This window comes from Cnephaeus nilssonii, assembly GCF_951640355.1.
Source record: "Cnephaeus nilssonii genome assembly, chromosome: 9".
In the NCBI taxonomy this organism is placed as follows: domain Eukaryota; kingdom Metazoa; phylum Chordata; class Mammalia; order Chiroptera; family Vespertilionidae; genus Cnephaeus; species Cnephaeus nilssonii.
The window spans coordinates 95,883,957-95,897,169 of NC_137080.1; the positions used below are offsets into that span (position 1 = coordinate 95,883,957).

The 13,213-nt window shown below is 62.7% G+C and overlaps 1 protein-coding gene across 1 annotated transcript; it reads right to left on the bottom strand.

The window, feature by feature from the left end:
• Positions 1-15: 15 nt before the first annotated feature.
• C2 (complement C2) lies at positions 16-12,507 on the bottom strand. Its single transcript, XM_079781230.1, is given in 19 exon segments — positions 16-362; positions 501-550; positions 659-785; positions 933-1,024; positions 1,099-1,175; positions 1,256-1,421; positions 1,501-1,615; positions 1,698-1,792; positions 1,902-2,042; positions 3,907-3,996; positions 6,915-7,055; positions 7,580-7,718; positions 8,843-8,976; positions 9,128-9,226; positions 9,302-9,475; positions 11,055-11,240; positions 11,907-11,991; positions 11,993-12,114; positions 12,289-12,507. Coding segments are annotated over 19 exon segments (2,256 nt in total). The 5' UTR covers positions 12,335-12,507; the 3' UTR covers positions 16-185.
• Between the last annotated feature and the right edge of the window lie 706 nt (positions 12,508-13,213).

Consider the following 13,213-nt stretch of genomic DNA (forward strand, 5'->3'; position numbering starts at 1 on the left):
TGTGGAAATCAGGTTTTTATTAAAGTCTAAAACTGGGAAATTCCACGTGCAAGTGAAAGGAGAGTGAGTGGGTAAAGCCGAGGGTGGGTGGGCGCTGCCCGGGCGAGGAGTGAGGAGGTCCCGGGTCTGAAGGCAGAGGCAGAGGAGGGCGTGGGAGAGGACGCCGCGGGCCGGGCGGGGGGCGCCTAGAGGGGCAGGAAGTGCAGCACGCCCCCCAGGTGCTGCCGCAGCCAGGGCTGCAGGCGGAAGAGGCTGATGTGGAAGTCGCGGGGCGGGGGGACCTTGTCTCTGGGGGCTTTCTTGCGGGAGTTCCCCCCGGAACTGCCACAGGGGTTGTAGAGACCCCAGCTCACCAGGCCCACCTGGGAGAGAGAACGGACAGGAGGGGCCACGACCCCAGCTCCAAGCCATCCTCCCGGCCCCTGCAAAGGCCTCCCTGTCCCCCCACGAGGCCCAGACCCTGTAACCCAGGCCCATGCGCTTCTCCCTTCTCTCCTCACCTGAAAAAACCTGAATCTCCGCTCAAGGAAAACCGCGCCTCCAGATTCTCCTGCAGAAAGAAGGGACAGAGGTGCCGGCGCTGACTCACGCTGCTCTGCTCGCACCAGGGCCCGGGGCCTGCCTGCAAGAATGCCGAGGACGGGGGCGGGGGGCTCACCCCTGCAGGGATGGTCATCATTCTCCGTCCCACTGCACAGGAACTGGTCTGTCACCACCTCTCTGACGTCTGTCAAGTTGGGGAACCAGGTTTTGTCTTGGGAAACGACCTCAATACAACTTGTCCTCTGCAGCAGGAGTGGAGCGAGAGAGAAGGCTGGGGTGAGCAGCGGGGCGCCTCTCTCAGACGGAGAAAGCAGCCCGCGCTGCAGGGGCAGACAGACATTCGGGGTGACCCGGGGACCGCCCCCCCAGCCCAGACCTGAGCCGCTCACCTCCGACCCTGTCTTGAGGTTAATGTTCAGCGTGTCCCCATTCAAGGCCACAAAATGAGCAGGAACGCTCAGCTTGCTCAGAAGCTCGCTCTCTACAGGAAGGAGAGAGCGCTCGTGCTGGCCCTTCGCGGCCCCAGCTCCTCACACCTGATGCCCCAGCACTCACCGTGGTCCCGGCAGGTGCTGCCCGGGGGTCTCCGCAGGGCCAGGTTGGCCCCCACCGTGCAGGGAAGGCAGATGGGCCTGGGGAGAAGCGGGGGTCACACGGGCCGTGCGTGGTGCCCCCCCCCCCCGGGCTCCGGAGCGCTGCCCGCTGCCAGCACCTGGCGTGGGTGGACATCTTCACCCGCTGGGCCAGTTTCAGCAGGGCGATGTCGTCCCCGTAGAACTCCCGGATGCCCTGCGGCCTCTTGGCAGTGACGTCAAAGCCGGCAGAGATCACTACCTGCTCGATTTGGAACTCTTTGCCCAAGTGGGAGCTGGGATCCCCTGGGAACGGTGTGGCAGGTTAGGCCGGGCCGGGGCTCCTGAAGGGGCAGGGGCTTGGGACAGGGCGGCCCTTCCGTACCCACGGTGACCCTCCACAGGGACCGGTCCTGGTCAGCGTGGCGGAAGCAGTGAGCGGCTGTCAGGACCCACTGGTCCGAGATGAGGGCCCCCCGGCACGTCTCCCGGCTCTTGGGCTGCAGGGGAGCAGGGGGCCTTCAGGGACCCTCCCCACGGCGCTTTCGCCTGTTCGGCCCCGGCCCAGCCCTCCTTCCCTACCTTGATGGTGACGTGCCAGGGCGTCCGCTCCTGGGCAGAGGCATTAGCGGAGAGGTTCCCCACCCCACAGATGGTGTCCACGAGCTGGGAGACGTCTGTGTGTGAGGAGCGGATGGGGCAGGAGACAGGGCGGGGCACTGTGAGCGGGTTCCCAGCCGCCTCCCACTCCCCGTCCTCCCCGCGGGGGGTGAGGGAGTCGCTCACCCAGCATGTGCTCGAAGACCTGGCGCAGAGCCTGTGCGTCCTGCAGGATGAAGGCGTGCCTCTCGCCATCCTTCTTGGAGGCCAGCTCGTTCAGTTCTCGCCAGTCCACATCCAGCTTGCCCACCCCGATGGCGTAGATGTCTGATGGGGGAGGAAATCACCAGATCTGTGGCTGGGGGCCCGCCGCGGCGGGAGGCTGCATTCAGAGCTCACTGTCCTGCAAAGCCCTACATGACACCCCCCCAACTCCGCCCTGTCTGACTGCATTTCTTTCCACAGCTCGCCCTCCGGCCACAGGGCCTCCGTGAAGCCCTCACGCTGCAGCTCTCCCGCCGCAGCCTCTGCATAGGCCGTGCCTCCGCCTGGCCCGCTCCGCCCCGACTTCCCACTGGGCTCACTCCCTGAGCTTTTTAAGCCTTGACTCAAACATCACTACTCAGCCGTCCCTCCCGCCTTCTGTCTGAAGGTGCAGTGCCCCAGGCACGCCGTGCCCTGTGGCTTCCTTACCCCTCTGGTTTAATGCCCACCGCGGGGAAAACTGTGTCCCCAGAGGAGATGCTCACGTCCTAACTCCCAGGACTTGAGTGACCTCGTCAGGAAACAGGGTCTTTAGAGATGCGATCTAGTTAAGATGGGGTCGCGCTGGACTAGAGTGGGCCCTGATCTGCGCTGGGTCCTTGTAAGAAGAGCGAAGGGGATGTGGAGACAGCAGAGACCGGTGACCCTGCCCCAGCGCAGGGCCTGGGCCCGCGAAGCTGGGAGGCGAGGAAAGACCCTCCTGGAGCCCCGGGGGGGGGGGGGGGCTGGCCTGCGGACACCTTGCGTTTGGACTTGGAGGCTCTTCGACGTGTGAGAGCGCTTCCTGTGGTTTGAAGCCCCCAGGCCTGTATGCTTGGTTGCACCCGTCCCGGCAAACCAACGCACTGTCTCCTCCGAGTGCGGCCCGCCAGAGGCATGTGTCCGGCTCACCCTCAGCACAGCGCCTCGTCCCTCCGGCCCTCGCAGTGCTTCATGCGGCCAGGCAGACAGGAGCCAGGGCCGGGCCTCCTCCCGTCCGTCCGCACACCGAGGCCGGGCCTCCTCCCCTCCGCACACCGAGGCCGGGCCTGGAGCCCTCCCTTCCCGGGAGCCGCCTCTGGAACCGCTGCCCCCCCTCCTCCCACGCTCCCTGGCCCTCTGCTCCCAGAGGGCGGTGCAGCGTGTGTGCGTGTGCGTGTGCGTGTGCGTGTGCGTGTGCGTGTGCGTGTGTGTGTGTGTGTGTGTGTGTGTGTTCGTGGCGGCGGGGGGGGGGGGGGATGCTCAGACCGGGAGAGGGTCCCCTCCGGCAGCACCTGCTCTCAGCCCCGCTTAGCCCGAGTTCTCTCTCCCGTCAGCTCCTGCTGCTTTTCAGTGGAGTGCTTTGAGCATTTCACCCTGGCCCAGCGGTGTGAGGCGTGGGGTTTGGGCTCTGCCTTCCCCGGGCCAGAGTTTCAAAGAGGAACCAGTCTCCACTGAGGGCCAGGTCGGGCGAGGCACGCGGCCAGGGCGGGGGCGGGGGGGCGGGGTAGGCGTTGGAGGCTCAAGGCCTTCCCTTATCTGGAGCGCTTCTCTCTGAATTCTTTGTGGCCAAAGGGCAGTGCCATTTGTATTTCCTCGGAACCTGAGCAGTTGTCCGTTAGCGCCTGCAGCTGCCAAGGCTTGCCTGGCTTATCTGCACTGCGCCCCGGGGCGCCCGGGACAGTCCCGCAGGCCGGCTCTTCCTCCTGAGAGGCTCTGGCTCCGGCTCCCAGAGCGTGGGGAAGGAGGGGGAGGAGGGAGGCGGCGACCCCAGCAACGGTTTCTCTGTGCGCATCTGCCCTGGCGGCCTAGAGGGCCCCTCTGACCAGCGCAGACGCGGCCAGCCACAGCCAACCGAAGATGACGCCACGGCGGACACTCGCCACCTGCACTCCGAGAGATGCTGGGACCCAGGCTGTGGGCCTCGGGCCCCTGGGGGCAGTACAGCTGGGGGCAGGGTGGGGCTCACCCAGGTAGTCGCTCCTCCTCTGGTTGATGTTCAAGACCTCTTTGATATTGTCAACAGCTCGCTTGGGAGAGCCCCCGGTATTGGACTTTCCTGGAACCGGGAGGGAAAGAATTGGACCTCTCAGGACCCCGTGGCCCAGGAGGCGGGGAGGCAGACCCGCGGCACCTGCGCTCCTACCCGAGTTTACTGAAAGGCTGTCGCAGCACTGGGCCCCGAGCTCGTTCCCTTATCTCCTTTAATTCTCACAAAGCCCCCGGGGGGTGGGTACCCTCATTTCATAGACAAGAGCACAGTCCTGATGGAGGGCATACTGTGGGCAAAATCACGAGCTCGATGGCAGAGCCCAGATCCACGGCCGTCACGGTCCGGAGCCCCCTACCAGCGCACACGAGGTGACCTCCAGGTGGTGATAATAACTAGGTTTATAATCACAAAGCACCTTTACGCAAACGACTTCTCTCCACGAAAATTGTGCAAGGAACGGAAGGCAGCTAATGTTTTCATCACTGCTGTCCTGTCACCCCTGCTGTCCTGTCACCCCTGCTGTCCTGTCATCACTGCTGTCCTCGACATCCCTGCTGTCCTCGTCATCCCTACTGTCCTCGTCATCCCTGCTCTCCTCGTCATCCCTGCTGTCCTCGTCATCCCTACTGTCCTCGTCATCCCTGCTCTCCTCGTCATCCCTGCTGTCCTGTCATCCCTGCTGTCCTCGTCATCCCTGCTGTCCTGTCATCACTGCTGTCCTGTCATCCCTGCTGTCCTCTCATCCCTGCTGTCCTGTCATCCCTGCTGTCCTGTCATCACTGCTGTCCTGTCATCACTGCTGTCCTGTCATCCCTGCTGTCCTCGTCATCCCTGCTGTCCTCGTCATCCCTGCTGTCCTGTCATCACTGCTGTCCTGTCATCCCTGCTGTCCTCGACATCCCTGCTGTCCTGTCACCCCTGCTGTCCTGTCACCCCTGCTGTCCTGTCATCCCTGCTGTCCTCATCATCCCTGCTGTCCTCTCATCCCTGCTGTCCTGTCATCCCTGCTGTCCTGTCATCACTGCTGTCCTGTCATCACTGCTGTCCTGTCATCCCTGCTGTCCTCGTCATCCCTGCTGTCCTCGTCATCCCTGCTGTCCTGTCATCACTGCTGTCCTGTCATCCCTGCTGTCCTCTCATCCCTGCTGTCCTGTCATCCCTGCTGTCCTGTCATCACTGCTGTCCTGTCATCACTGCTGTCCTGTCATCCCTGCTGTCCTCGTCATCCCTGCTGTCCTGTCATCCCTGCTGTCCTGTCATCCCTGCTGTCCTCGACATCCCTGCTGTCCTGTCATCCCTGCTGTCCTGTCACCCCTGCTGTCCTGTCATCCCTGCTGTCCTGTCATCCCTGCTGTCCTGTCACCCCTGCTGTCCTGTCACCCCTGCTGTCCTGTCATCCCTGCTGTCCTGTCACCCCTGCTGTCCTGTCACCCCTGCTGTCCTCGTCATCCCTGCTGTCCTCGACATCCCTGCTGTCCTCATCATCCCTGCTGTCCTGTCACCCCTGCTGTCCTCATCATCCCTGCTGTCCTGTCATCACTGCTGTCCTGTCACCCCTGCTGTCCTGTCACCCCTGCTGTCCTGTCATCCCTGCTGTCCTGTCATCCCTGCTGTCCTCATCATCCCTGCTGTCCTGTCATCCCTGCTGTGCTGTCATCCCTGCTGTCCTGTCATCCCTGCTGTCCTGTCATCCCTGCTGTCCTCGTCATCCCTGCTGTCCTGTCATCCCTGCTGTGCTGTCATCCCTGCTGTCCTCATCATCCCTGCTGTCCTGTCATCCCTGCTGTCCTGTCATCCCTGCTGTCCTCGTCATCCCTGCTGTCCTGTCATCCCTGCTGTCCTCATCATCCCTGCTGTCCTGTCATCCCTGCTGTCCTGTCATCCCTGCTGTCCTGTCATCCCTGCTGTCCTCGTCATCCCTGCTGTGCTGTCATCCCTGCTGTGCTGTCATCCCTGCTGTGCTGTCATCCCTGCTGTCCTCGTCATCCCTGCTGTCCTGTCATCCCTGCTGTCCTGTCATCCCTGCTGTCCTGTCACCCCTGCTGTCCTGTCATCCCTGCTGTCACTATTTCTACTTGGTCATTGAGAAACAGGCCCACGTGGCCAGGGAGAGTCAGCACGCAGGTCTCTGACCCTCCATGACGCTCCTGCTACTGTGCCAGAGACGGTGACCCCACAGAGACGGTGACCCCCACAGAGACGGTGATCCCACAGAGACGGTGACCCCACAGAGACGGTGACCCCCACAGAGACAGTGACCCCACAGAGACGGGGACCCCCACAGAGATGGTGACCCCCACAGAGACGGTGATCCCACAGAGACGGGGACCCCCACAGAGACGGTGATCCCACAGAGACGGTGACCCCACAGAGACGGTGACCCCCACAGAGACAGTGACCCCACAGAGACGGTGACCCCCACAGAGACAGTGACCCCCACAGAGACGGGGACCCCCACAGAGACAGTGACCCCACAGAGACGGGGACCCCCACAGAGACGGTGACCCCCACAGAGACGGTGATCCCACAGAGACGGTGACCCCACAGAGACGGTGACCCCCACAGAGACAGTGACCCCACAGAGACGGTGACCCCCACAGAGACAGTGACCCCCACAGAGACGGGGACCCCCACAGAGACGGTGACCCCCACAGAGACGGTGATCCCACAAAGACGGTGACCCCACAGAGACGGTGACCCCCACAGAGACAGTGACCCCACAGAGACGGTGACCCCCACAGAGACGGTGACCCCACAGAGACGGTGACCCCCACAGAGACGGTGACCCCCACGGAGACGGTGATCCCACAGAGACGGGGACCCCACAGAGACGGTGACCCCCACAGAGACGGGGACCCCCACGGAGACGGTGATCCCACAGAGACGGGGACCCCACAGAGACGGTGACCCCACAGAGACAGTGACCCCCACAGAGACGGTGACCCCCACAGAGACGGTGGCCCCACAGAGACGAGGGCACCCACCATCTGTCAGCAGGATGATGGCGTGTCGGATTTCCTCCCAGGCCGCGGTGCTCATGCCCAGGCGCTGCATTTGGTTATTCATCATGATGTAGACACTGTCTAGCGCCTTGTAGATGTTGGTCCCGGTTCCATTCTCATGGTCTGCAGTATGCAAAGCAAAGGGGAGAGAAAATCACCCTATTCCCCACCAGCTGGAGAGGAATGACCGCTTGTTGATAAGCTCAGGCCCTGGGTCCCAGGCAGAGCTCTGGCACCATTGCCCGTCCGGCATCCGAGCCGTCCCCCGGAAGTGCTCACTGCATAACCTCAACCTCGGCCGCTGAGTCCCCGGAGGCAAAGATGGGGGTTCCAGATGCACACTTGGCTGTTGTTCGCCTCTGCGGCCTACCGGAGGGCGCTTACCACGACCTGGGAGACCAGCACTGAGCCGCCGAAGCCAGGCGTGTGGCTCTGGCACCGGGGACCGGCCTGCGCGACGCCCTGGCTGTGCAGCACACGGGAGGGAGGCGGGGGCTGGCGGGCTGGGACCCCACCCGAGCCTGAGGACCCACAGCCCTGGAGCCTGAGACGTGGTTGCCACCAAGAGCCCCCGCTCCCTAACTTGTCCTGATCCGTGTGCTGCAGACCGCCCCTCCCGCTCCCACCTTCGTCGGAGGACGCCACACCTTTATAGTTGATGTTGTCCAGACTGTAGATCACTTCGGTCGCGTCCCGGGAATTGTCATGCAGGACAGACATGATGGTTTTGGGCTCTGACGCAAAGGTGATGATGGCGACACTCACGTTGATCTCAAAGCTGAAGATCTGTGAAGGGAAGTGAGAGGCAGGGGGCGGCCGATCAATGATTCTCTCTCATCATTGATGTCTCTCTCCTCCTCCCTTCCTCTCTGACATCAACCAGAATCACCCGGGAAGACACTGCTGCCTGGAAGAGCTCCGGAGACCGGTGTTTGCTGACATCTGCTCTCTTTGATGGGCTCGCTCCTCTTTCACCTTTTTCATTTTTTTATTTTAGAGACAGCGGGCGGGGCGGGGAGAGGCTGACCACCCGTTTCTACACTCATCGGTTGCCTCCCGTCGGCGCCTGCCTGGAGACCCAGCCCGCAACCCTGGGGATTGGGAGGATGCGCCGACCCGCTGAGCCACTGGCCTCATTTACTTTTCCCAGGAACTCGGTGAGGGAGCACGGAGGTCCCTGCTTTTCACACCAGGAAACCGAGGCTGGTGCCTTTCCCGGGGTCACCCACTGGAAGGAGGATTTGAGCCTGTCGGTGCAACCCCGAGGCACCCAATGGTCCTATCCTGCAGCCTCGTGACCAAGTGACTTAAGTTTAGGTCCTAAGAGAGACTCTAAGGAACACAGAAACTCCTTTTCTAAAGTGTAGCGGGGAGGAAACACATATATCTACATAAACTACTGCGAGAAGCATAAATACCAAGCAAAACGTGGGCTATGATCTAAACCATGGCTTCCAAACCCTTCTGTGTGTGTAGCCATGAGATACACATAAAGGTAAATGTGCTTGTAAACTACACTCATATTCATACCGTGTATCACGGTAAACACACGAACTATTGAAATGTTTTCAAATTATTAAATATTAAGCTATTGATTTAAATTAAAATGATTCAACAGGGTTAGCAGTATTTTTCTGCCACACCCGGTGGGTTATCTGGTGCACCCTCCGGGGAGACCCCTGTTCTGGAAGAGGAACTCCGGGAAACGGGGACCTCGTGTTGTTCCTCTTTGGTGTTCCCCAGCACAGCACCCAGCACCCACCAAGGTGCGTGGTACATAGTCGGTGTTTGGGGAACAAAAAATGTGGCCCTCTAAATGAACCCATGATTCCTCGTGCATGGGCAAGACTCCTTGAAGGAGGTGGGCTGTGAGGGTCCGAGCAGGGCAGCCCGCCGCGTCTGGCCCTGACCCTGTCCACCATGAGGGCGGCGCTGTCCTTGAAGATGCGGAAGTCTTCTTCCTTCACGCTCTGAGAGGCGTCCAGGAGCAGGTAGAGGTTCAGGTGACCGGATCGCTGGATTTGGATTTTCCGGCCCACGCTCTCTGGGAGAAACACGGAGGGGGCTCGTTTCTACTCCTGACCTGCTCTCTGGCCAAGCGGCTCGGCCGCCCCTGCTGCCAGCTCAGCCCTGCTGCGCCGAGAGGCCCAGCCCGAGCCGCCTGCCGCCGCCTGCCGGCCACCACCAGCACTCACCCTTCTTCTTCTGGGTGGGATTGGTGGATCCAAGCAGGTGGGACAAAGAGGTGCCCAGCGCGGGGGCCACGTCCTCAGGAAAGTCGTAAGAGTAGGGTTCTGTGGGAAGAGCCACCGGGGTCAGCGTGGGGGCCGGTGCCCAAGAGTCTCGGGAGGGGCAGGGCAGCTACTCACGGCGGCAGATGGGCTCGGTCCCGCTCCAGGCCCCACCGCCCTGGCACTCCCGCTCTGCCGACCCTGTCAGCACCAGATTCGAGGAGCAGCGGTAGCTGACCTTGTCCCCAAGGCCAAATCGGGACCCCGTCCGCACCGAGCCCACGGGGATGCCTGGGCTGGGGCAGTGGCCGGCTGCGAGGGAGCAGAGGGAGACGGAGTAAGCAGAGACCCTCCTGCGCGGCCCGGCCCTGCTCACTGCCCGCTCCCTCCCGCGCGCCCCGCTCCGTGGTCTCCGGTGGGTGTGGGTGGGGCCTCTTCGGGGCCGGGGTCTCCGGTGGGTGTGGGTGGGGCCTTCCAGAGGCCAGATGTTCGAGCTCAGCGGCTGCGTCCACCCCAGAACGGGGCAGCGCCAGCAGAGAAGCCCCTCTCGGGCCGCCCTCTGCCGAAGCCCCGGGAGCCAGCACTAGCGAGGTGGGCGATTCCAAGTGTCAGGAGGGTGTGGCCACCACCCGCGGCATCGCCGATGTCGGTGACACCCCTGCCCCTGCCGCCGGGACGGTCACGCGCGCTCAGACCACACGCGCCGAGGACACGTGCGCGGAGTGAGGCACAGGAACGCTCACGGAGCGCCACTCAGGCCGCCACCTGGCAGTGCCCGAGGCCCAGCACCAGGGGCAGGCACGGCCTGGCACAGACGGCGCCGGGATCCACAGCCACGAAGAGCAGCCTGCGGTGCCAGGCTGGCACCCCGGCACGGTGCTGGGTGAAGGCGCAGGCGCGGAAGAGCCACCTGTGTGACGCCTCCTCCAGGCTGAGGACAGGCTGCCTGACCCCGGGAGCGGGCGGGAGCCGTCCGGGCGCCGGCGGGCGGGCCTCCTGGGATGCAGCGGGTCCTCTCTCCGGCGGTGGTCAGATGGGTGACCCGTGTGTAAAAATTCATCAGGCTGCAACTTCAGATTGGTGACTTTCCTGCAGGTAGGTTCTGCCTCGATTTGCAAATGGATTAAACCTGCGTCTGAATGACTGGCTGCTGGCAGAGTCCGGGGCAGCGCCGGAGCCGACGGCGGGCCCGGGGCGGGACGGCCCTGCCCTCTCACGGGCTGTCTCTGAACTCTGCGCCCAGAACTATGCCCAGGAAGCGCCCAAATCCCACCGGCAAACGCGGCTCCAGGACGCCCGGGAGCGCCACTCTGTCGAGCAGAGGCATCTGCGTGCCCTGGGACAGTGATGACCGTGACGCGGGTACGAGGCACGGCCAGACCCCGAGGCTTTCTAGACCCACACTAACGTCAGCTCTCCCCGTCCCCACGGCACCCCGTCCATCCTCTCAGCTTTCACCTGGGAAACGAGGACAGCCAGCACCCTTACAAACCCATTTTACAGGTGGGAAAACGGAGCCAGAGAGAGGATACATAACCTGCCCCGGGTCTGTCAAGGTCAAAGGCAAGCTTGGAACCCAGCCCGGTTCCAGAGGCGAGCCACGTCAGCACGACCCTCTCGGCCTATCGTCCGTCCTCAGCCCCGTGAGGTCGAACACCAGGCAGGCTTTGAGGCTTCGGGAAAGCCGGACGGTGTGGAGCCCGTACGTCGGAGCCGAAGCTTGGAGCCAGCGGCCTTGGCCCCGGCCCCCTCCGGGCCGGTGATGTGGGGCCTGCCGCGCTCAATTGACCAAAATCCAGGAACGTTACTTTGACCCTTGGGACGCCAGGCCTGTCCCCCAGAGGCTCCCGGGGAGGCCCCAGCCCCACGCGGCCACCGGCCCGGCACTCACCGCCACTGTCACACACGGCCGTCTCCCCGTCCCACATGCCATTGGGGCGGCACTGCCGCACGGCCGAGCCCCGCAGCACGAAGCCGTCCTCACACTCGAAGCTCAGGTTGCCGCCCACGGGGTGGGACCCCAGCCGCGGGGTGTACATGCCATTCTCAAAGGAAACGGGGGCGGGACAGCGAACAGCTGCAGAGAGAGGGGTGGGGATGTGGGGGGACCGGGAGCACCGGGCTGGCACCAGGTGGGGCGCGCCCGGACGCGGGGGAAGCCCGTGGCTGCAGATGAGGTTGATGCCTGTGCTGCTGCTGCTGCTGCTGCTGGCGGACTCACGCCGTTCAACCCGGAGCGCTGGCGAGAGCCCTTCGCTCACTGCCGCCCCCACCCCCGGCCCCGCCCCCAGGAGTGGGCAGTACCATGCGGTCAACTGTTAAGTATTTTGGAAAGCGTCTGGCCTGTAGCACCCCACAATCGCCATCAAAGCCTGCCTCGCCCTAGCTGGGTTGGCTCAGTGGATAGTGTCGGCCTAGGGACTTGGGTTCGATTCCGGTCAAGAGCACATGCCCAGGTTGTGGGCTCGGTCCCCAGTGGGGGGCATGCAGGAGGCAGCCAATCAATGATTCTCTCTCATCATTGATGTTTCTATCTCTCCCTCTCCCTTCCTCTCTGAAAGCAATAAAAATATATTTTTAAAAATATATATTTTTTAAAGCTTGCCTCCAATACCCTGCTAGGGGAGTGGCGATCCCGCTATTTCGCGAAGCCCTGCGGAAAAGGCTTTGCCCTCCCTCCCACGCCCCCGGGCAGGCTAAGACCCTCAGTAGAGGTTCCCCTGGGCGAGCTGGGGAGCCTCACGTTTGCAGACCGCCTTTGTCAGCGGGGTGGATCGCGGGGTCTGCCAGCGGCCGCTGCTCAGGCACAGCCTGGACGTGGGCACGGGGGTACCGGCCCAGGGGGCAGGAGTAGACGAGGACACTCCCAGGGGCCCAGCCGTGGCTGAGGGTGAAGTTGCCCCCCGAGATGTTCACGTTCCGCGGGCAGGAGGGGGCCGCTGCAGCCCAGCCTGTGGGAAGGGGACAAGACGCAGACGTGGGGAAGGAGGAAGGCACGAGCCCAAAGCGGGGGCAGAAAAGGAAAGCAAAGAGGCTGTTTCCAGCGTGGACACCCGGGGGGGGGGGGGGCGGTGGCCTCACCCAAGGACCCTCCCGCCCCACCCCGCCCCGCTCCCGGCTCCTACCTGGGCACAGGGACAGCAGGCACAGCAGAGCCCTGAGGGAGCCCATGGTGTCCACCTTCGGCCGCAGCGGCAGTGAGCGGGAGAGGGGAAAGGTCACCTGATTTCCCGAAAACCGGAGCTGGCTCAGCAGCTGCTTCGTTTGCTGCCAGAGAAGAACACTAGGGAGTGGCAGGGGGGTGGCCTCCTGTGGGAGGGAACAGGCTGCCACCGAGCTGAGCCTCGGCCTCCGCACCGGAGGGTCCTGGCTTCGCGCCACGGCCCCACGCGCACGGCCACGCACACACACTGTGGCGTGAGCTGTCTGAAGTGCACAAACCCAGCAGCCATCCAAGACGTTGCAAAACCACTCACACTTACTCAGTTTCTGTTTTCTTCTGGGCTTCGCCCGCCACGTGGCTTCTGGAGAGCCTGGGCTACTGCCATCTTCTTGAACATAAACCTCCTAGAGACTGAGACGCATTTTCTCAGAACTTCTTCTTTTGTTTTTTTTTTCTAAATATATTTTTATTGATTTCAGAGAGGAAGGGAGAGAGAGAGACATAGGAACATCAATGATGACAGAGAATCATTGATCGGCTGCCTCCTGCACGCCCCCTACTGGGGATCAAACCCACAACGCAGGCCCTTGGCCGGAATCAAACCCAGGACCCTCAGTCCGCAGGCCGACACTATCCACTGAGCCAAACCAGCCAGGGCCTCAGAACTTTTCCCCCTACTATTCTTTTTTAAATTATTGTTTATTGTTTAAAGTATTACATATGTCTCCTAGTTCCCCCATTGACCTCTCCCCAGCCGCTCCCCCCACACACACACAGGCCCTCACCCCCCTACTGTCTGTGACCATGGGTTATGCTCATATGCATGCATACAAGTCCCTTGGTTGTTTTCTTACCCCCCCCGCCCCCCCCCCCGCCCCCCCCCCCCC